The sequence below is a fragment of the Oncorhynchus gorbuscha genome, linkage group LG20 (assembly GCF_021184085.1).
Source record: "Oncorhynchus gorbuscha isolate QuinsamMale2020 ecotype Even-year linkage group LG20, OgorEven_v1.0, whole genome shotgun sequence".
Lineage (NCBI taxonomy): Eukaryota > Metazoa > Chordata > Actinopteri > Salmoniformes > Salmonidae > Oncorhynchus > Oncorhynchus gorbuscha.
The window spans coordinates 42,036,552-42,062,144 of record NC_060192.1 but is presented as its reverse complement, the minus strand read 5'-3'; the positions used below and the strand labels follow the sequence as shown (position 1 = coordinate 42,062,144).

At 45.0% G+C, this 25,593-nt stretch overlaps 1 protein-coding gene across 1 annotated transcript in view; it reads left to right on the top strand.

Moving 5' to 3' along the window:
• The first annotated feature begins 2,303 nt into the window (after positions 1 to 2,303).
• The window catches only part of paxbp1 (PAX3 and PAX7 binding protein 1), a 49,870-nt gene continuing 26,580 nt past the window's right edge, over positions 2,304 to 25,593 (top strand). Inside the window, 8 exon segments of the mRNA XM_046317133.1 lie at positions 2,304 to 3,259; positions 3,629 to 3,751; positions 9,828 to 10,040; positions 12,095 to 12,325; positions 14,656 to 14,759; positions 15,489 to 15,691; positions 18,344 to 18,533; positions 19,388 to 19,511. Coding sequence (XP_046173089.1) covers positions 2,995 to 3,259; positions 3,629 to 3,751; positions 9,828 to 10,040; positions 12,095 to 12,325; positions 14,656 to 14,759; positions 15,489 to 15,691; positions 18,344 to 18,533; positions 19,388 to 19,511 — 1,453 coding nt within the window. The 5' untranslated portion in view covers positions 2,304 to 2,994.

Here is a 25,593-nt window from a genome sequence, read left to right as displayed (position 1 = left end):
TACTCCCCACTTAACATACTGTTTGACTAGTTGGGCCCAAGCTTGCTGTACAACATTAAAACCTATTCAGCATGAGCTCCTGAGTTGGGAAAATCTTGTGCAATACACCAACGCATGTCTTGTATTCAAGATCCTGAATGGCCTGGCTCCTCCCCCTCCACTCAGTACTTCTGTTAAACAGAAAACCCAAACATATGGCAGCAGATCCACAAGGTCTGCCATGAGAGGTGACTGTATAGTTCCCTTAAGGAAAAGCACCTTTAGTAAATCTGCTTTCTCTGTGAGAGCTTCCCATGTCTGGAATACACTGCCATCAGACACACATAACTGCATCACATATCACACTTTCACAAAAAACACAAAGACATGGCTAAAGGTCAATCAGATTTGTGAACATGGTCCCTAGCTGTGTATTGCTGCTTTCCATGTTGTCTGTTGTCTGTAGCTTGTGGGGTGTGCAAACATTCTGTTGCTTTTATGGGTTTTGTCTTGTTGCTTTTTGTTCTATGTTGCTCTGTCTTCATGCTATGTCTTGCTTGTCCTATCAATCAATCAATCAATCAATCAATCAATCAATCAATCAATCAATCAAATGTATTTATAAAGCCCTTCTTACATCAGCTGATGTCACAAAGTGCTGTACAGAAACCCAGCATAAAACCCTAAACAGCAAGCAATGCAGGTGTAGAAGCACGGTGGCTAGGAAAAACTCCCTAGAAAGGCCAGAACCTAGGAAGAAACCTAGAGAGGAACCAGGCTATGAGGGGTGGCCAGTCCTCTTCTGGCTGTGCCGGGTGGAGAGTCTAACAGAACATGGCCAAGATGTTCAAATGTTCATAGATGACCAGCAGGGTCAAATAATAATAATCACAGTGGTTGTCGAGGGTGCAACCGGTCAGCACCTCAGGAGTAAATGTCAGTTGGCTTTTCATAGCCGATCATTCAGAGTATCTCTACCGCTCCTGCTATCTTTAGAGAGTGAGTTGAAAACAGCAGGTCTGGGACAGGTAGCATGTCCGGTGAACAGGTCAAGGTTCCATAGCCGCAGGCAGAACAGTTGAAACTGGAGCAGCAGCACGGCCAGGTGGACTGGGGACAGCAAGGAGTCATCAGTCCAAGTAGTCCTGAGGCATGGTCCTAGGGCTCCTGAAGCATGGTCCTCTGTTGCTCTGTGTATGCTCACTGCTCATTGATTGTCTGTATTGTAATTGTTTTTAAAAACCTGCCCAGGGACTGCAGTTGAAAATGAGCCTGTTGGCTAAAACCGACACTTTTAATGAAACGTTAATGTGCACTGTCCCTGTAAAAAATAAAAATAAACTCAAACTCTACTATTATTCTGAATTGTGAAAAACTGAGTTTAAATGTATTTGGCTAAGGTGTATTTAAACTTCCAACTCCAACTGTATATGCCCCCTTTATTTATCCTACTGTTCTGACTTGGTGTACAGGGAAAATACTGTAAGAGCAGCCCATGTTCTGCATTCTGTCACTGTACATTCCAAAAGTGCTGAACACATAGTGATATTGACTATGTCCGTCTTAGCTCGCTCATTAATGTCTTAATCTAAATGATGGATAGCCTCTTATCCACTCATCATTCCCTTGTCATCCCCTTATGCCATAGTTTGTACATCTCAATTGTCAGCAGAAACCACATCTATTTAAGCAAGCCACCATATCAGCTATGCTTTTCTTCAAGGCAGTAAATGAGGCTGAATGAACTGTTTCGCTGACTGACCAGTCTCCGCTGATAGCCAGGTGTAGAAGTGGTAAGATGTTGGAACTGCTGTTAGAACAGCTATATGTAGGCCCTAACAGTTTGTGGGCACGGTTTGTCACCATTATAGTGCAATTAATGTATTGTTTAGTGTTGTGTAGTGGCTTTGCTAAAATCAGCACTGCTTATATGAAGTAGTTGTAAAATGTGGCGCAGTATCTCAGTGGTAAAGGCGTCACTACAGACACCCTAGTTCGAATCCAGGCTGGCCCAGCGTCGTCTGGGTTTGGCCGGGGTAGGCCGTCATTGTAAATAAGATTTTGTTCTTAAAACTGACCTGCCTAGTTAAACAAAGGTTAAGTAAACAAAATGTAAATCCCCAACGGAAAAAGTAATTGTGGAAAAACGATTGGAACCATTTACGGGTGGTACACTCATGCCGCGTTCAAAAGAACTGGTAACTAAAAAAACAAAAAAAACAACGAGCTCCGATTTGGGAAAAATCGATTTGAAGGGTCATCTAACTCGAATTCCAAGTTGGGAATTCTGACCTATTTCTAGAGCTCCGAACCTGAAGATCACTGACGTCAGGATTTTACCTGTATTTTTTCGACTTCCCAGTTGTTCTGAATGCGGCATCGCCGGCTTGTAGTCCTAAAACACGGAAATGTGTTACCTCTGGTTCGTTAAGCGCCATCGCTACGGGAAACATTTATGTGGAAAGAATGAGGTTTCGGAATACATGGCGAAAGAAAGATCTGAGGAGATATGTATACGTTTTGTTTTACGAGATAAGAGCATTCTGTTAACATTACATTCATGAAATATGAAGCCGTTGCTTTTATTTTATAATATAATTCACAAAAAAGTGACGTTAGCTGATAAATGTATTCAATTCAAATGGTTTTATTGGCATGGGACACAAAGCAAGTGATTATCTTACTCAACAAAACGTATATAAGATATCCTAAACCTGTTTTACCACAGACTTTTTTTTTATCGGCGTTTATTATTTTTTTTAAAACTAAAAACCTTAATTTCCCCAATAGGCATTGTCCATGGTGCAGTTAGTGCCTACAAAAAAACGCCATTGCTATTTCTCGCTTTTCTGTAATTATTTGATAGAATAAAAATAAGGGCACTTCCGGTGGCTAAAAACAAAATGGCTGCCTTCCGCTGCAGAGCATATTTTACCCGCTTCGTAGCATTTTAATTAATATGCTGTCGTGTGTTTACCCGATATAGCTTAATTTGTTTCGGGGTAAGTAGCAAACATGTTTAAAAAAGCAAAGAGATCTAATTTAAGACGGAGAAATGAGTCGGACGAGGACGAGAAAGAAGAAAGTCAGCCGCCATGCGGGCCTTTCGCCGAGGATATCCCGGTGCTCGATGCCGCCAACGCAGACACCTTGTCCGGGGTTAACGTGGACCTGCACCACGGCAACGGGTTTCAGTCAAAGGCCGTAAAGAAGGAAAAGAAAACTCGGGATGTAGGGGAACCCCCGAAAGCCAGTTTGCTGAGCTTTGACGACGACGAAGGTAAAGTTAACGTTAGTGAACTGATTACCGGTAACGTGAGTTAGTTAATCCAACTAGTTAGTTCACTTTCACTAGCTAACTAACTGGTTAACTGTTTCAGCGGATATGTATCTACCTAACGTTAATAAAGTGGCCTCTTGATTCAATACTGTGATTCCCGAGCTCACCTATTGGAAGTGTTGACAATTTTGACATTGTCAAAGTTTCTACCTAAGTTAACTAATGTCAGTCACAGTAATAGCTAGCAGATTCACGGTTGTAAACAACATAAGTTAACTAGTTAACAGCCATTGGTTGCTTCCAATTCCAATTCATCCAATCAATGATTGTTTCGTCGTTCACGCGGAGGTGATCTAATCTCTCTCTCAGACGAGGCCGAGGTGTTCCGAGTAAAGAAGTCCAACCACAGCAAGAAGATCGTGAAGCAACTGAAGAAAGAATACAAGGAGGATCTGGAGAAGGTGTGCTATGTTAAACCAGAGCCCAACACCGGTAAGACATCACACCTGTACCTGTGTGTGTGTGTGTGTGCGCGCGCGCCTATCGTATGTGGTTGCTCATCTTGTGTGTTCATTTGTGTGTGTGTGTGTGTGTAGGGATATAACATTCACCAATACACACCAGTCCCCTGTTCAAATCTATGCATCTGTCAGGAAATCCACTCAGACAATTTTTTGTTGCTTAAATTTATTCTCTTTATATAATGTCTGGAAATACCTGCGTTTTTATTAGTTTTGTGTGTGTATATAGGCCATATGCATGGGATACCTCATCCTACGAAATGCTTACTTTAAGAAAACATTTATTAACAAAGCAAGTCAGTTAAGAACAAATTCTTATTTACAATGACGGCCTACGGTGGGTTAACTGCCTTGTTCATGGGGCAGAGCTTGGGGATTCGATCCAGCAACCTTTCGGTTACAAGCCCCAACGCACTAACCACTACGCTACCTGCCGCCCCCTGGTTCCTTCTGGACAATTCAACAATGAGAATACAAACACACAGTAAATGGCAGTAGACAAAACAAACATTTTAGCCCAAGTATACCGAAATATATATATACAGAAAGGCACAATTCATAATGTCACACACATTATTTAGTGTATGTAAAGACCAGATGAAATCTGGTGTAGTCCGATAATATTAGCCTTTCACTTGTGAATGATGCCCAGCATTAGGAAACTATGCCTTTCTTAGAGACTAGTTCGAATCATAGTCTCACACCTCATGTAGTCTAGCCCATAGTCCTATAAGGTTAGTATCACACCTCATGTAGTCTAGCCCATAGTCCTATAAGGTTAGTATCACACCTCATGTAGTATAGTTAGTATCACACCTCATGTAGTCTAGCCCATAGTCCTATAAGGTTAGTATCACACCTCATGTAGTCTAGTCCTATAAGGTTAGTATCACACCTCATGTAGCCTAGCCCATAGTCCTATATGTTTTAATAAGGTTAGTATCACACCTCATGTAGCCTAGCCCATAGTCCTATATGTTTTAATAAGGTTAGTATCACACCTCATGTAGCCTAGCCCATAGTCCTATAAGGTTAGTATCACACCTCATGTAGTCTAGCCCATAGTCCTATAAGGTTAGTTTCATGTAGTCTAGCCCATAGTCCTATAAGGTTAGTATCACACCTCATGTAGTCTAGTCCATAGTCCTATAAGGTTAGTATCACACCTCATGTAGTCTAGTTAGTATCACACCTCATGTAGTCTAGCCCATAGTCCTATAAGGTTAGTATCACACCTCATGTAGTCTAGTCCATAGTCCTATAAGGTTAGTATCACACCTCATGTAGTCTAGTTAGTATCACACCTCATGTAGCCTAGCCCATAGTCCTATAAGGTTAGTATCACACCTCATGTAGCCTAGCCCATAGTCCTATAAGGTTAGTATCACACCTCATGTACACCATAGTCATGTTAGTATCTCAGTCCATAGTCCTATAAGGTTAGTATCACACCTCATGTAGTCTAGCCCATAGTCCTATAAGGTTAGTATCACACCTCATGTAGTCTAGTCCATAGTCCTATAAGGTTAGTATCACACCTCATGTAGTCCTAGTAATAAGGTTAGTATCACACCTCATGTAGTCTAGCCCATAGTCCTATAAGGTTAGTATCACACTCATGTATCCTATAAGGTTAGTATCACACCTCATGTAGTCTAGCCCATAGTCCTATATGTTTTAATAAGGTTAGTATCACACCTCATGTAGTCCCCATAGTCCTATAAGGTTAGTATCACACCTCATGTAGTCTAGCCCATAGTCCTATAAGGTTAGTATCACACCTCATGTAGTCTAGCCCATAGGCCTATATGTCACACCTCATGTATCTAGCCCATAGTCCTATTTAATTAGTATCACACCTCATGGTTAGCCCATAGTATCAGTATCACCTCATGTAGTCCTAGCCCATAGGCCTATAAGGTTAGTATCACACCTCATGTAGCCTAGCCCATAGTCCTATAAGGTTAGTATCACACCTCATGTAGTCTAGTCCCATAGTCCTATAAGGTTAGTATCACACCTCATGTAGTCTAGCCCATAGTCCTATAAGGTTAGTATCACACCTCATGTAGTCTAGCCCATAGTCCTATAAGGTTAGTATCACACCTCATGTAGTATCACACCTCAGCCCATAGTCCTATAAGGTTAGTATCACACCTCATGTAGTCTAGCCCATAGTCCTATAAGGTTAGTATCACACCTCATAGCCTAGCCTAGCCCATAGTCCTATAAGGTTAGTATCACACCTCATGTAGTCTAGCCCATAGTCCTATATTAGTATCACACCTCATAATAATAGGTTTTAATAAGGTTAGTATCACACCTCATGTAGCCTAGCCCATAGTCCTATAAGGTTAGTATCACACCTCATGTAGTCTAGTCCATAGGCCTGTATGTTTTAATAAGGTTAGTATCACACCTCATGTAGCCTAGCCCATAGTCCTATATGTTTTAATAAGGTTAGTATCACACCTCATGTAGCCTAGCCCATAGTCCTATATCTTTTAATAAGGTTAGTATCACACAAGTGGTCAAATAATTTCTTAAAATGGAGCACAGTAATCGGCTTTACAGGGGGTGTTTAGCCTAACTGGCATATATATACATATACATATATAAGACACGTACGTGTGAGTTTCAACATTTGGGGAAGATAATTCCTACCATTAAAATGCACCTTTATAATAGAGCATCACATGTAATATCTCATGTAATATCTTATGTAATATCTTATTTAATATCTTGTTTAATATCTTATGTAATATCTTATTTAATATCTTATTTAATATCTTATTTAATATCTTATTTGATATCTTATTTAATATCTTATTTAATATCTTATTTGATATCTTATTTAATATCTTATTTGATATCTTATTTGATATCTTATTTGATATCTTATTTGATATCTTATTTGATATCTTATTTGATATCTTATTTGATATCTTATTTGATATCTTATTTGATATCTTATTTAATATCTTATTTGATATCTTATTTGATATCTTATTTGATATCTTATTTGATATCTTATTTAATATCTTGTTTAATATCTTGTTTGATATCTTATTTGATATCTTATTTGATATCTTATTTAATATCTTGTTTAATATCTTATTTAATATCTTATTTAATATCTTATTTAATATCTTATTTAATATCTTATTTAATATCTTATTTAATATCTTATTTAATATCTTGTTTAATATCTTATTAAATAAGATATTAAATAAGATATTAAATAAGATATTAAATAAGATATTAAATATCTTATTTGATATCTTATTTGCGGTCACTTTTGATAATGGTGTTTTTCGCTACTCGAACATTCGCGCTTATATCCTACTATCATGTTCGCATTGCTACGCTTATAATGTGGGGAAATATCCTAGCAGTTTATCAACATTTTAAGCTCATTGTTCTGATCTGTTGTATCAGCCTCATTGGGTAAAACTGTTTTGTTTTTAATGCTAGTGGTTGAATTAATTTGGGATGTAGCGCATCCCACAACTGTCCCAGACGATGTTTGGAATATTTATTTCTCGTACAGAATAGGTCGACTTTTGTACTATTGGGTGGGGGGGATAGGTACTATTGGGGGATAGGTACTATTGGGGGGGATAGGTACTATTGGGGGGGGATAGGTACTATTGGGGGGGATAGGTACTATTGGGGGGATAGGTACTATTGGGGGGATAGGTACTATTGGGGGGATAGGTACTATTGGGGGGATAGGTACTATTGGGGGATAGGTGCTATTGGGGGGATAGGTGCTATTGGGGGATAGGTGCTATTGGGGGATAGGTGCTATTGGGGGGTAGGTACGTTTTGTACTATTGGGGGGGATGTGTACCGTTTTGTTCTATTGGGGGATGGGTACCGTTTTGTACTATGGGGGATGGGTACCGTTTTGTACTATTGGGGGATGGGTACCGTTTTGTACTATTGGGGGGATGGGTACCGTTTTGTACTATTGGGGGATGGGTAGCGTTTTGTACTATTGGAGGGGTGGGTAGCGTTTTGTACTATTGGGGAGGGGGTGGGTAGCGTTTTGTACTATTGGGGGGGATGGGTAGCGTTTTGTACTATTGGGGGGTGGGTAGCGTTTTGTACTATTGGGGGATGGGTAGCGTTTTGTACTATTGGGGGGGGATGGGTAGCGTTTTGTACTATTGGGGGGGATGGGTAGCGTTTTGTACTATTGGGGGGATGGGTAGCGTTTTGTACTATTGGGGGGGGTGGGTAGCGTTTTGTACTATTGGGGGGGTGGGTAGCGTTTTGTACTATTGGGGGGATGGGTAGCGTTTTGTACTATTGGGGGGATGGGTAGCGTTTTGTACTATTGGGGGATGGGTAGCGTTTTGTACTATTGGGGGATGGGTAGCGTTTTGTACTATTGGGGGGTGGGGGGGGGTGGGTGGCGTTTTGTACTATTGGGGGGTGGGGGATGGGTACCGTTTTGTACTATTGGGGGGGTAGCGGTACTATTGGGGGGATAGGTACTATTTGTACTATTGGGGGGATAGGTACTATTTGGGGGGTGGGGGATAGGTACTATTTGTACTATTGAGGGGGTGGGGGATAGGTACTATTTGTACTATTGGGGGGGATAGGTACTATTTGTACTATTGGGGGATAGGTACTATTTGTACTATTGAGGGGTGGGGGATAGGTACTATTTGTACTATTGAGGGGGTGGGGGATAGGTACTATTTGTACTATTGAGGGGTGGGGGATAGGTACTATTTGTACTATTGGGGGATAGGTACTATTTGTACTATGGGGGGGGGGATAGGTACTATTTGTACTATGGGGGATAGGTACTATTTGTACTATGGGGGGGATAGGTACTATTTGTACTATGGGGGATAGGTACTATTTGTACTATGGGGGATAGGTACTATTTGTACTATTGGGGGGGATAGGTACTATTTGTACTATTGGGGGATGGGTACCGATTTGTACTATTGGGGGGGGTGGGTACCGTTTTGTACTATTGGGGGGTGGGTACTATTTGGGGGTGGGTGGGGGATAGGTACTATTTGGGGGGTGGGGGATAGGTACTATTTGGGGGGTGGGGGATAGGTACTATTTGTACTATTGGGGGGGATAGGTACTATTTGTACTATTGGGGGGGATAGGTACTATTTGTACTATTGGGGGGGGGATAGGTACTATTTGTACTATTGGGGGGGATAGGTACTATTTGTACTATTGGGGGGGGATAGGTACTATTTGTACTATTGGGGGGGGATAGGTACTATTGACATAGGTTAGTGCTTTTGTTGTTCTGGTTGGAGGACGAAAAGTGAAAAGGCGGACAGTTCTTCCAATATCTTCGATATGCACCTCGGAGTTGGATAAGGACGCGCTTCGTTTTGTCTGTCTTAACTCTTAGCCTGTCAGAAAGACCCCATCACGTGACTGAGAGCTGTGTGTGTGTGTGTGTGTGTGTGTGTGTGTGTGAGAGAGATGCTTCGGATTGCGCTGCACACTCGGGGAGAAGAGCACAACACAGCCGCAAGAAGGCATGTTTAGGGTGCATTACGGCTACAAATGGAATGCCACTGAAATTCGAGGCATTATAAAGTGCTTGTCAAATTGTGAACGAGAGATTGATGAAGTGTGTTCACAGCCTGCGCAAAAAAAACTAAACAAAGCAGAGCTTCATGCCTTTTCAAGCGACTTTTTTCAACTCCTCATTAGTCTCATCATGCAGCCTTACAATGTATTAAACATCAAAACATATAGCCCAACACTTATAGAACAACTAAAGTTACACTAATAACTCTAAATTAAGCATTTAGGAGGACCTGTTTCTGCTCAACACAGAGTAGTATGCCAGTTATATGCCTGTTACGCATGTGCACACTCCCACAAATCATTGAACATTTTATTAATTTGTATTTTATTCAGCTTTGGTCAATTGTATTTATTCATACTATAAAATAATGCCACAGAATTATAAGCAAATCTGTGTGTTACCATGCAGTGTGTATTAATGTATGTGTGTTAACATGCTGTGTGTCCCCCCCCCCTCTCTCCAGACGTGTGGCCCCAGCCCCTGGCCTCCATTAAAGAGGAGCCTGCCAGCAGGGCAGGCAGTGAGCAAGGAGAGGAGGAGATGGAAGTGGACAGCACTGATGAACAGGAGCCGAAGACAGAAAGGCCGAGCCTCGCCTCCAAGACTCCCACGACAACTGCAGCCGGAGCCTTCTCAAACACCAGCACCTTGTCCACGCTCAGCACCCTGCGTCCAGGTAATGATGATGGTTTCCTGAAATGACACTCTGTTCGCTTTGGGCCCTGGTCGACAGGTGACGGCAGTCTGTCAACAGTTGTATTAGTCTGAGGCAAACACCAGGACCCGGGGTGATGGAGGAGATTTCCCTAATTAAACCCTGGTCCCTCTATAAGTGGGGGATACCTAGTCAGTTCTACAACTGCATGGCTTCAACTGAAATGTGTCTATCACATTTACCCCTCTGAATCGGAGAGGTGCGTGAGGGGGGGCTGCCTTAATCGACACCCACGTCGCCCAGGAAACAGTGGGTTAACTGCCTTGTTCTCCGGGTCAGAATGACAGATTTTTACCTTAGGGATTCGATCCAGCAACTTTTCGGTTACTGGTCCTCCACTCTAACCACTAGGGTACCTGCCGCCCCTCCACTCTAACCACTAGGCTACCTGCCGCCCCTCCATTCTAACCACTAGGCTACCTGCCACCCCTCCACTCTAACCACTAGGCTACCTGCCGCCCCTCCACTCTAACCACTAGGCTACCTGCCGCCCCTCCACTCTAACCACTAGGCTACCTGCCGCCTCTCCACTCTAACCACTAGGCTACCTGCCGCCCCTCCACTCTAACCACTAGGCTACCTGCCGCCTCTCCACTCTAACCACTAGGCTACCTGCCGCCCCTCCACTCTAACCACTAGGCTACCTGCCTCCCCTCCACTCAAACCACTAGTCTACCTGCCGCCCCTCCACTCTAACCACTAGAGTACCTGCCACCCCGCCCCTCCACTCTAACCACTAGAGTACCTGCCACCCCGCCCCTCCACTCTAACCACCAAGCTACTGTCAGGCTACATTAACGCGTTCAGGTAGAGAAGTGTTTCTCAGCCTTAGTAGAGGCTGACACGTTGAGCTATGGTCATTTTTCCTTGCTGGGGACTACTTACTCTCAACTGTCCAACTGTGGGGAGAACCGACGTAATCATTTCTTATCTCATCGCTGACTTTTTAAAGATGATCAACCGACGACGTTTTTTCTAACATGTCGATGTTAGATCACCTTGTAGTGCTGAGCAATTAGAGCTTTTTGAGGTCGGTTTTGGTTGGAATGAATTAACAGAAATTATCACCGTTTTCCCATGTGCTATGTGGCACGTGTTTCTTAAATAAATAAATAAATAAATGATAATTCATTTTACCGATACAGAAAGATCCCACCCTGTTGAACATCTGTCTGCGTTTATTATAATTGTACCGAAATGTCCTGTGTCCATCACAGTTGTCGTGATATGCATAAAAACTATGGACGGAATATATATAGATATAGATATAGATATATATAGATATATATATATAGATAGATATATATATATATATATATATAGATATGAATGGAAAAAACTGCTCCTTGCTAGGCAGAAGACGGCGAACTCAAACAAACATTGGGAAAAAAACGACCTAGTTTGTGTGTGAACAGAACGATGTAACTAGCCCCCCCACAACCCCCCAAAAACACAAGGACAAAATCTCACTGTACTATGTGTTCTTTGGATTGGAAATAAATAAATCTGTTCCCATAATGCTCTTTTGTGACCCCCCCCCCCTCCGCCAATGAGGATGGTGAAGTGGACATTCTACCCACCAATGACAAAATATCTACCCGCATTCCGTAGGGTGTTAATGTCCCAAAAAACTCCACTGCCATCACGTCAACTCCTTGATATGTCTCAACATGTTTAATCTTACTGACTCCTGACCTCTGACCTGGCCTCCTGTCTCAACATGTTTAATCTTACTGACTCCTGACCTCTGACCTGGCCTCCTGTCTCAATATGTTTAATCTTACTGACTCCTGACCTCTGACCTGGCCTCCTGTCTTACCATGTTTAATCTTACTGACTCCTGACCTCTGACCTGGCCTCCTGTCTTAACATGTTTAATCTTACTGACTCCTGACCTCTGACCTGTCCTCCTGTCTTAACATGTTTGCCATGACGATAAGTGACGAGCAGCTGACACGATGCTAAGAATCTTCACCTTTTTAATCTTTCTGACCTCTGACCTCTGTCCTGTCCAGGTGAGATCCCAGACGCTGCCTTCATCCACGCGGCAAGGAAGCGTCGTCAGATGGCGAGGGAGCTAGGCGGCGACGCCCCCCTGGTGGAGACGGACACTCCCAAGAAGCGTCTGGTCCGAGAGGAGGAAGAGGAGGGAGACGGGAGCGACGACGAAGACGAAGACGAGAAGAGGATCAGCTTCAGTGGAGTCAAGAACAAGAGCCAGAGGACCAGGATAGCAGAGGAGATAGGTTAGTTACATTTACACTGAGTATATCAAACATTAGGACAGCTTACCAATATCGAGTGGCACCTCTCCTTGTGCCCCCCACAACAACCTCATTTTGTCAGGGACCTGGACTCTACAAGGTGAAAGCGTTCCACAGGGATGCTGGCCCATGTTGATTCTACAAGGTGTTGAAAGCGTTCCACAGGAACCCAGCAGCGGTTCTTGACACACTCAAACCGGTACCCCTGGCACCAACTACCATACCCCTTTCAAGGGCACTTAAATAGTTTGTCTTGCCAATTCACCCTCTGAATCAATCCATGTCTCGGTTGTCACTGATTTGAAGTGGATTTAACAAGTGACATCAATAAAGGAACAGCTTTCACCTGGTCAGTCTGTCATGGAAAGAGCAGGTGTTTTAATGCTTTGTACGCTCAGTGGATACTACTACACTACCGATATACTACTACCACCAATACACTGCTACTACCAATCTACTACTACTACTACACTACCGATATACTACTACCACCAATACACTGCTACTACCAATCTACTACTACTACTACACTACCGATATACTACTACCACCAATACACTGCTACTACCAATCTACTACTACTACTACTACACTACCGATATACTACTACCACCAATACACTGCTACTACCAATCTACTACTACTACTACACTACCGATATACTACTACCACCAATACACTGCTACTACCAATCTACTACTACTACTACTACACTACCGATATACTACTACCACCAATACACTGCTACTACCAATCTACTACTACTACTACTACACTACCGATATACTACTACCACCAATACACTGCTACTACCAATCTACTACTACTACTACACTACCGATATACTACTACCAATCTACTACTACTACTACACTACCGATATACTACTACCACCAATCCACTACTACTACCAATCTACTACTACTACTACACTACCGATATACTACTACCACCAATACACTGCTACTACCAATCTACTACTACTACTACTACACTACCGATATACTACTACCACCAATCCACTACTACTACCAATCTACTACTATTACCAATCTACTACTATTACCAATCTACTACTACTACTACCACCAATCTACTACTATTACCAATCTACTACTACTACTACCACCAATCTACTACTACTACCACCAATCTACTACTACTACCACCAATCTACTACTACTACCACCACCAATCTACTACTACTACCACCACCAATCTACTACTACTACCACCACCAATCTACTACTACTACCACCACCAATCTACTACTACTACCACCACCAATCTACTACTACTACCACCACCAATCTACTACTACTACTACCAATATACTACTACTACCAATATACTACTACTACTACTACCAGTATTCTACTACTACTACTACCAGTATTCTACTACTAATAATAATAATAATAATAATACTACTTCTACTACTACCAATCTACTACTACTACCACCACCAATCTACTACTACTACTACCAATATACTACTACTACCAATATACTACTACTACTACTACCAGTATTCTACTACTACTACTACCAGTATTCTACTACTAATAATAATAATAATAATAATACTACTTCTACTACTACCAATCTACTTCTACTACTACCAAACTACTTCTACTACTACCAAACTACTACTACTACCAAACTACTACTACTACTACTACTACCAATATACTACTACTACTACTACTACCAATATACTACTACTACTACTACCAGTATTCTACTACTACTACTACCAGTATTCTACTACTAATAATAATAATAATAATAATACTACTTCTACTACTACCAATCTACTTCTACTACTACCAAACTACTACTACTACCAAACTACTACTACTACTACTACCAATATACTACTACTACTACTACTACCAATATACTACTACTACTACTACTACTACCAATATACTACTACTACTACTACTACCAAACTACTACTGGTAGACTGGCCCAGAAAGACTCCCAGCTGTAATCGCTGCCAAAGCTGATTCTAACATGTATTGACTCAGGGACGTGTGAGATGTAATTTTCAAACATTTCTAAAAACAGCTTTTCACTTTGTCATTATGGGGCATTGTGATGTCATTATGGGGCATTGTGATGTCATTATGGGGCATTGTGATGTCATTATGGGGCATTGTGATGTCATTATGGGGCATTGTGTATTTTATTTTAAGCTGTATCACAACAAAATGTGGAATAAGTCAAGGGGTATGAATACATTCTGGAGGCCCAGTATCTAACTCCACATTCCCCTCCATCTCTCTCCTCCCTTTGTCCTCTACTAGGTATAGAGGGTAGTGATGACGAGGCGTTGGATACTGGAGGTCAGGATGAGGAGGTGTCACGCTGGGAACAGGAGCAGATACGCAAAGGGATCAGCATCCCCCAGGTAACACACGCACCAGCATCCCCCCCCCCCAGGTAACACACGCACCAGCACCCCCCCAGGTAACACACGCACCAGCATCCCCCAGGTAACACACGCACCAGCATCCCCCAGGTAACACACGCACCAGCATCCCCCCAGGTAACACACGCACCAGCATCCCCCCAGGTAACACACGCACCAGCACCCCCCCAGGTAACACACGCACCAGCACCCCCCAGGTAACACACGCACCAGCATCCCCCCCCAGGTAACACACGCACCAGCACCCCCCCAGGTAAAACACGCACCAGCATCCCCCCAGGAAACACACGCACCAGCACCCCCCCCCCCCCCCCCCCCAGGTAACACACGCACCAGCATCCCCCAGGTAACACACGCACCAGCACCCCCCCCCCAGGTAACACACGCACCAGCATCCCCCCAGGTAACACACGCACCAGCATCCCCCCCAGGTAACACACGCACCAGCATCCCCCCAGGTAACACACGCACCAGCACCCCCGGTAACACACGCACCAGCATCCCCCGGTAACACACGCACCAGCACCCCCAGGTAACACACGCACCAGCATCCCCCCAGGTAACACACGCACCAGCATCCCCCCAGGTAACACACGCACCAGCATCCCCCCAGGTAACACACGCACCAGCACCCCCCCCCAGGTAACACACGCACCAGCATCCCCCAGGTAACACACGCACCATAGATATGATGATGTTGTTGTGTAGGTCCAGTCCTGCCAGCCAGACGACAACGGTAGCGTGTACTACCACAGCAGCAGCTACGACCCCCAGCAGCCCTACAGCTCTACCTACAGCCTGCCCTACTCCTACAGCAGCAAGCCTGAGGGTTGCACACTGGTCTACAGTGCCCCTGGCGGTGACCTCTCACCTGTCACTACTGACCTGGTCAAGACACGCCTCAGAGACAGGTACCTGACCGATCCAGTACACTACTGACCCTAACGGTGACCTTTCACTACTGACCCTAACGGTGACCTTTCACTACTGACCCTAACGGTGACCTTTCACTACTGACCCTAACGGTGACCTTTCACTACTGACCCTAACGGTGACCTTTCACTACTGACCCTAACGGTGACCTTTCACTACTGACCCTAACGGTGACCTTTCACTACTGACCCTAACGGTGACCTTTCACTACTGACCCTAACGGTGACCTTTCACTACTGACCCTAACGGTGACCTTTCACTACTGACCCTAACGGTGACCTTTCACTACTGACCCTAACGGTGACCTTTCACTACTGACCCTAACGGTGACCTTTCACTACTGACCCTAACGGTGACCTTTCACTACTGACCCTAACGGTGACCTTTCACTACTGACCTGGTCAAGACACGCCTCAGAGACAGGTACCTGACCGATCCAGTACACTACTGACCCTAACGGTGACCTCTCACTACTGACCCTAACGGTGACCTCTCACTACTGACCCTAACGGTGACCTCTCACTACTGACCCTAACGGTGACCTCTCACTACTGACCCTAACGGTGACCTTTCACTACTGACCTGGGGAAGACACGGTGCCTTTGGAGAGACTTCAGCCCCTTCACTTTTCCCACATTTTGTTAAGTTACAGCCTGAATTATTATTAATTAATTAATTACTTATTCTAAATTGGATCCAGTAGTTTTTCCCCCTCATCAATCGCCACAGAATACCCCATAAAGACTGTTCTATAAATAAAAAACATTTACATAAGTATTCAGACCCTTTTACTCAGTACTTTGTTGAAGCACCTTTGGCAGCGATCACAGCCTCCAGTCTTCTTGGGTATGACGCTACAAGCTTGGCACACCTGTATTTGGGGACTTTCTCCTCATTCTTCTCTGCAGATCCTCTCAAACTCTGTCAGGTTGGATGGGGAGTGTCGCTGCACGGCTATTTTTAGGTCTCTCCAGAGATGTTCGATTGGGTTCAAGTCTGGATACTGGCTGGGCCAGTCAAGAACATTCAGAGACTTGTCCCGAAGCCACTCCTGCGTTCCCCCTGCTGCTGAAAAATGTCCCCACAGCAGGATGCTCCTACCACCATGCTTCACCGTAGGGATGGTGCCAGGTTTTCTCCAGATGTGTCGCTTGACATTCAGGCCAAATAGTTAAATCTAGTTTTCATCAGACCAGAAAATCTTGTTTCTCATGGTCTGAGGTGCCTTTTGGCAAACTCCAAGCGGGCTGTCATGGAGGCCACTTCTCACTAAAGGCTATGTCTGGCCACCCTACCATATAAGCCTGATTGTCAGAGTGCTTCAGAGATGGTTGTCCTTCTGGAAGGTTCTCCCATCTCCACAGAGGAACTCTGGAGCTCTGTCAGAGTGACCATCGGGTCCTTGTTCACCTCCCTGACCAAGGCCCTTCTCCCCCAATTGCTCAGTTTGGCTGGGCCGCCAGCTCTAGGAAGAGTCTTGGTGATTCCAAACTTCTTCCATTTAAGAATGATGGAGGCCACTGTGTTCTTGGGAACCTTCAATGCAGCAGACATTTTTTGGTACCCTTCCCAGATTTGTGCCTCGACACAATCCTACGGACAATTCCTTCGACCTCATGGCTTGGTTTTTGCTCTGACATGCACTGTCAACGGTGGGACCTTATATAGACAGGTGTGTGCCTTTACAAATCATGTCCAATCAATTGAATTCACCACAGGTGGACTCCAATCAAGTTGCAGAAACATCTCAAGGATGATCAATGGAAACAGGAAGCACCTAAGCTCAATATCCAGTCTCTTAGCAAAGGGTCTGAATACTTCTGTAAATAAGGTGTTTCTGGCATTTTATTTTTGAAAACTTTTTTTATTATGGGCTATTGTGTGTAGATTGGGGGATGTAAAAAATATATATGTATATGTTTTTAATAAGGCTGTAACGTAACAAAATGTACCTGCCAGATCTCTACTCCAGCGCTTCTCTACTGGTTGGTCGCGACCCAAATGAGGTTTTTGAATGAGTCTCGAGTGTCTGAATTAAGTCAAATAAAAAATATTATTATTTAAAATAAAATAAAAATACTCCAGTCTTGAAGTTACACGACTTTCTACCAGGTAGAAATTAAAATGGTCAAATTAATGTCATTTTAAATAATGACATCTGAACTATTTTTCTTCAAATCACCGTATGTTATTAGCAGTGCCATTTAGCGTATTTGGTGGATTAGCATTCAGCGAAAGCTTAGCATTATTGTCATTTGGTGGATTAGCATTCAGCGAAAGCTTAGCATTATTGTCATTTGGTGGATTAGCATTCAGCGAAAGCTTAGCATTATAGACAATGGAAAGGTGGGACCGTTCCCTCTTTCATATCACTGGTTACTAAAAATATAATGTCAAGTCATTTTTCCGTAGTCTTTTGGTCAGTATTCTGCTCCAGTCCTGATAAAAGCTGGTTTATAGTTAGCCTGATCACAGCTCTGTCGACCAATAGAGTGCCACATCAGTTGTTAGTAAACCAAGCTTCGTGGGTTAATTTCACAGCAGTCACCCTCTCTCTCCTGTCTGTCTGTTAGGCTCAGATCCACTCAACTCACCCGGTCTGTCTCGTGTGTCTTCTTCTTTCTCTCTAGGCTGAGCCAGATGCGTGTGGGGCATGATGCTAATGCTAAGCGCTACGATCAGATCCAGGAAGAACTCGAGGCAGCTCAGAACACCATTCGCCGGCTCGAGGGTTCATCCAATGACGACGCAGAACAGTATAAATTCTTGCAAGAGATGCGAGGGTATGTTCGAGACTTGCTTGAGTGTTTCGGTGAAAAGGTAAGGGAGATTCTTTGCCTCTCTTCTTCGATTTTTTTTTTTTTCTCTTTCGTTGTGGGTTAATATAAAGAAACATTTTTTTAAATTAGTAACATAACAAATTTGATATGAACTTTGATGTAAAAAAAAATATATTTAATTTCTGCTTTAAATGAGATGCCTTTAAAAAAAAAATCTTTTTTTAATTTAGAGCTATTTATTTGTTGCAGTATGCTTCCACTTGGTTGATCTTTAACTGAATGTCTCTGATCCTCATAGTGAGTGTCTCTATTACAACTATTAACCGCTACAATATTTATCATAAACTATAACGTTTTATTTAATCTTAACATCTGACTGGTGTTAGTTCTACAGCAGGTGTGACTCCAGAGAGGGAAGGAGTCTCCTCCTCGACGAACCTGCTAGCTAAACTGACCATCATCTCTCTCTCTCTCCTAACACTCACTTCCTCCTTCAGCTCTTCCTTAGTGGAATGATGCATGATGGTCAATGGAGTCTCGTTGGTGTGGGGGGCTGAGTGCTTTTTAGTGATAAAAAAAAAACTCACTCGACTGCACGGTTTAAACTGTTTAGTGAAGGAAACCTGAATTATGATGTTGGACATGGTCCCGTTTTTATAGATTTAGAATGAACAGACTAAACACCTCCGATTTGAAAAATAAACTACAACATTTAACTTTGACTGATATTCCTGTCTATAGTCACACCTCTCGCCACAATTGGATGTGTCAACCTGTCAGTCAAGCGTCTCTCTCGGGCCCTTGCACCAATGAGGTCTCCCGGTGGTCGGTCAGCCTGAGCAGGGCGTGTTCTCTGTGGAGGTCGGAGGTGACGTTTGGGCGTGTATGTTTCAGGTTCCCAACGTGGCGGAGCTGGAGGGCAACATGCACCAGTTACTAAGGCAACGGGCCTGTCGGCTGGTCCAGCGGCGCCAGGATGATATTAAAGATGAATCGGCGGAGTTTGCCAGCCTTTCAAGTCAGTCCATCTTGAAGGTTTTTATTATTTACTTGAACGGCCTCGTTGGTTCTCTCTGTGTGTGTGTGTGTGTGTGTGTGTGTGTGTGTGTGTGTGTGTGTGTGTGTGTGTGTGTGTGTGTGTGTGTGTGTGTGTGTGTGTGTGCGAAGCCCCCCCCCCCCAACCCCAAACCCTTCTCATGTCTTCCTGTGTGTGTCTCTGTCTCTCCCCCGTCTCTGTCTCTCCCCCGTGTGTCTCTGTCTCTCCCCCCGTGTGTCTCTGTCTCTCCCCCCGTGTGTCTCTGTCTCTCCCCCCCCGTGTGTCTCTGTCTCTCCCCCCGTGTGTCTCTGTCTCTCCCCCCGTGTGTCTCTGTGTCTCTCCCCCCGTGTGTCTCTGTGTCTCTCCCCCCGTGTGTCTCTGTGTCTCTCCCCCCGTGTGTCTCTGTGTCTCTCCCCCGTGTGTCTCTGTGTCTCTCCCCCCGTGTGTCTCTGTGTCTCTCCCCCCGTGTGTCTCTGTGTCTCTCCCCCCGTGTCTCTGTGTCTCTCCCCCGTGTGTCTCTGTGTCTCTCCCCCCGTGTGTCTCTGTGTCTCTCCCCCGTGTGTCTCTGTGTCTCTCCCCCCGTGTGTCTCTGTGTCTCTCCCCCGTGTGTCTCTGTGTCTCTCCCCCCGTGTGTCTCTGTGTCTCCCCCCGTGTGTCTCTGTGTCTCCCCCCGTGTGTCTCCCCCCGTGTCTCTCCCCCGTGTGTCTCTGTCTCTCCCGGTGTGTCCGTCTCCCCGTCTGTGAGTGGTGTGAGCCTCGTTGTCAAGTGAGCTTGGTGAGAGAGGGAGACGTGAGCTTTGTTCCGAGTCCTGACCGCACAGTGTGATGTGTAAAAAGTCGACGCTGTTTCAGCTTTGCTCCTCCATCTGTTGTGGCTCAGATGACTGTTACAGACAGAACCACAGACGGTCTGTCTGTAGTTGTCCGTAGACCTGTAGTCCTTTTGTGTCACTGACCGAAAAAGACTATGACCGCAATGTCAGTGAGATTCAGACAGGTCCTAAAGTGAATGCTAATTAATAGGATGGTGCTCACCACAGACGGACAGGTAAGTGTGTTAAGTGGATTCAAGACGACAGTAGACCAGGACGGTAGACCAGGACGGTAGACCAGGACGGTAGACCAGGACGGTAGACCAGGACGGTAGACCAGGACGGTAGACCAGGACGGTGAATGTTTCTGCATTATGACAGTAGACCAGGACAGTAGACCAGGACAGTAGACCAGGACAGTAGACCAGGACAGTGAATGTTTCTGCATTATGACAGTAGACCAGGACAGTAGACCAGGACAGTAGACCAGGACAGTAGACCAGGACGGTGAATGTTTCTGCATTATGACAGTAGACCAGGACAGTAGACCAGGACAGTAGACCAGGACAGTAGACCAGGACAGTAGACCAGGACAGTAGACCAGGACGGTAGACCAGGACAGTGAATGTTTATGCATTATGACAGTAGACCAGGACAGTAGACCAGGACAGTAGACCAGGACAGTGAATGTTTCTGCATTGGGACAGTAGACCAGGACAGTAGACCAGGACAGTGAATGTTTCTGCATTGGGACAGTAGACCAGGACAGTAGACCAGGACAGTAGACCAGGACAGTCAATGTTTCTGCATTGGGACAGTAGACCAGGACAGTAGACCAGGACAGTAGACCAGGACAGTCAATGTTTCTGCATTGGGACAGTAGACCAGGACAGTAGACCAGGACAGTCAATGTTTCTGCATTGGGACAGGAGACCAGGACAGTCTATGTTTCTGCATTGGGACAGTAGACCAGGACAGTCTATGTTTCTGCATTGGGACAGTAGACCAGGACAGTCTATGTTTCTGCATTGGGACAGTAGACCAGGACAGTCTATGTTTCTGCATTGGGACAGTAGACCAGGACAGTCTATGTTTCTGCATTGGGACAGTAGACCAGGACAGTCTATGTTTCTGCATTGGGACAGTAGACCAGGACAGTCAATGTTTCTGCATTGGGACAGTAGACCAGGACAGTCTATGTTTCTGCATTGGGACAGTAGACCAGGACAGTCTATGTTTCTGCATTGGGACAGTAGACCAGGACAGTCAATGTTTCTGCATTGGGACAGTAGACCAGGACAGTCAATGTTTCTGCATTGGGACAGTAGACCAGGACAGTCAATGTTTCTGCATTGGGACAGTAGACCAGGACAGTCTGTTTCTGCATTGGGACAGTAGACCAGGACGGTAGACCAGGACGGTAGACCAGGACGGTAAGACCAGGACTGTAGACCAGGACAGTGAATGTTTCTGCATTATGACAGTAGACCAGGACAGTAGACCAGGACAGTAGACCAGGACAGTGAATGTTTCTGCATTATGACGGTAGACCAGGACGGTAGACCAGGACAGTAGACCAGGACAGTAGACCAGGACAGTGAATGTTTCTGCATTATGACGGTAGACCAGGACGGTAGACCAGGACGGTAGACCAGGACGGTAGACCAGGACGGTACACCAGGACGGTACACCAGGACGGTAGACCAGGACGGTACACCAGGACGGTACACCAGGACCAGGACGGTACACCAGGACGGTACACCAGGACGGTACACCAGGACGGTACACCAGGACAGTGAATGTTTCTGCATTATGACAGTAGACCAGGACAGTGAATGTTTCTGCATTATGACAGTAGACCAGGACAGTGAATGTTTCTGCATTAGGACAGTAGACCAGGACGGTAGACCAGGACAGTGAATGTTTCTGCATTATGACAGTAGACCAGGACGGTAAATGTTTCTGCATTGTGACAGTAGACCAGGACAGTGAATGTTTCTGCATTAGGACAGTAGACCAGGACAGTAGACCAGGACAGTAGACCAGGACAGTAGACCAGGACAGTAGACCAGGACAGTAGACCAGGACAGTAGACCAGGACAGTGAATGTTTCTGCATTATGACAGTAGACTAGGACAGTGAATGTTTCTGCATTAGGACAGTAGACCAGGACGGTAGACCAGGACAGTAAATGTTTCTGCATTATGACAGTAGACCAGGACGGTAAATGTTTCTGCATTGTGACAGTAGACCAGGACAGTGAATGTTTCTGCATTGTGACAGTAGACCAGGACAGTGAATGTTTCTGCATTAGGACAGTAGACCAGGACAGTAGACCAGGACAGTAGACCAGGACAGTAGACCAGGACAGTGAATGTTTCTGCATTAGGACAGTAGACCAGGACAGTGAATGTTTCTGCATTAGGACAGTAGACCAGGACAGTCAATGTTTCTGCATTGGGACAGTAGACCAGGACAGTCAATGTTTCTGCATTGGGACAGTAGACCAGGACAGTCTGTTTCTGCATTGGGACAGTAGACCAGGACAGTCAATGTTTCTGCATTGGGACAGTAGACCAGGACAGTAGACCAAGACAGTGAATGTTTATGCATTGGGACAGTAGACCAGGACAGTAGACCAGGACAGTGAATGTTTCTGCATTAGGACAGTAGACCAGGACAGTAGACCAGGACAGTGAATGTTTCTGCATTGTGACAGTAGACCAGGACAGTAGACCAGGACAGTGAATGTTTCTGCATTAGGACAGTAGACCAGGACAGTGAATGTTTCTGCATTAGGACAGTAGACCAGGACAGTAGACCAGGACAGTAGACCAGGACAGTAGACCAGGACAGTAGACCAGCACAGTGAATGTTTCTGCATTATGACAGTAGACCAGGACGGTAGACCAGGACGGTAGACCAGGACGGTAGACCAGGACAGTAGACCAGGACAGTAGACCAGGACAGTAGACCAGGACAGTGAATGTTTCTGCATTATGACAGTAGACCAGGACGGTAGACCAGGACGGTAGACCAGGACGGTAGACCAGGACGGTAGACCAGGACGGTAGACCAGGACAGTGAATGTTTCTGCATTATGACAGTAGACCAGGACAGTGAATGTTTCTGCATTAGGACAGTAGACCAGGACGGTAGACCAGGACAGTGAATGTTTCTGCATTAGGACAGTAGACCAGGACAGTAGACCAGGACAGTAGACCAGGACAGTAGACCAGGACAGTAGACCAGGACAGTGAATGTTTCTGCATTAGGACAGTAGACCAGGACAGTAGACCAGGACAGTAGACCAGGACAGTAGACCAGGACGGTAGACCAGGACGGTAGACCAGGACGGTAGACCAGGACAGTAGACCAGCACAGTGAATGTTTCTGCATTATGACAGTAGACCAGGACAGTAGACCAGGACAGTAGACCAGGACAGTAGACCAGGACAGTAGACCAGGACAGTAGACCAGGACAGTGAATGTTTCTGCATTATGACAGTAGATCAGGACAGTAGACCAGGACGGTAGACCAGGACCGTGAATGTTTCTGCATTATGACAGTAGACCAGGACAGTGAATGTTTCTGCATTATGACAGTAGACCAGGACAGTGAATGTTTCTGCATTAGGACAGTAGACCAGGACGGTAGACCAGGACAGTGAATGTTTCTGCATTATGACAGTAGACCAGGACTGTAAATGTTTCTGCATTGTGACAGTAGACCAGGACAGTGAATGTTTCTGCATTATGACAGTAGACCAGGACAGTAAGACCAGGACAGTAGACCAGGACAGTGAATGTTTCTGCATTATGACAGTAGACCAGGACGGTAGACCAGGACGGTAGACCAGGATAGTGAATGTTTCTGCATTATGACAGTAGACCAGGACAGTAGACCAGGACAGTGAATGTTTCTGCATTAGGACAGTAGACCAGGACAGTAGACCAGGACAGTGAATTTTTCTGCATTATGACAGTAGACCAGGACAGTAGACCAGGACAGTAGACCAGGACAGTGAATGTTTCTGCATTAGGACAGTAGACCAGGACAGTAGACCAGGACAGTGAATGTTTCTGCATTGGGACAGTAGACCAGGACAGTAGACCAGGACAGTGAATGTTTCTGCATTAGGACAGTAGACCAGGACAGTAGACCAGGACAGTAGACCAGGACAGTAGACCAGGACAGTAGACCAGGACAGTGAATGTTTCTGCATTGGGACAGTAGACCAGGACAGTGAATGTTTCTGCATTGTGACAGTAGACCAGGACAGTAGACCAGGACAGTGAATGTTTCTGCATTAGGACAGTAGACCAGGACAGTAGACCAGGACAGTGAATGTTTCTGCATTAGGACAGTAGACCAGGACAGTAGACCAGGACAGTAGACCAGGACAGTAGACCAGGACAGTGAATGTTTCTGCATTAGGACAGTAGACCAGGACAGTAGACCAGGACAGTAGACCAGGACGGTAGACCAGGACGGTAGACCAGGACGGTAGACCAGGACAGTAGACCAGGACAGTGAATGTTTCTGCATTATGACAGTAGACCAGGACAGTAGACCAGGACAGTAGACCAGGACAGTAGACCAGGACAGTAGACCAGGACAGTAGACCAGGACAGTGAATGTTTCTGCATTAGGACAGTAGACCAGGACAGTAGACCAGGACAGTGAATGTTTCTGCATTAGGACAATAGACCAGGACAGTAGACCAGGACAGTGAATGTTTCTGCATTAGGACAGTAGACCAGGACAGTAGACCAGGACAGTAGACCAGGACAGTGAATGTTTCTGCATTAGGACAGTAGACCAGGACAGTAGACCAGGACAGTAGACCAGGACAGTAGACCAGGACAGTGAATGTTTCTGCATTAGGACAGTAGACCAGGACAGTAGACCAGGACAGTGAATGTTTCTGCATTAGGACAGTAGACCAGGACAGTAGACCAGGACAGTAGACCAGGACAGTAGACCAGGACAGTGAATGTTTCTGCATTAGGACAGTAGACCAGGACAGTGAATGTTTCTGCATTAGGACAGTAGACCAGGACAGTGAATGTTTCTGCATTAGGACAGTAGACCAGGACAGTAGACCAGGACAGTGAATGTTTCTGCATTAGGACAGTAGACCAGGACAGTAGACCAGGATGGTAGACCAGGACAGTGAATGTTTCTGCATTAGGACAGTAGACCAGGACAGTAGACCAGGACAGTGAATGTTTCTGCATTAGGACAGTAGA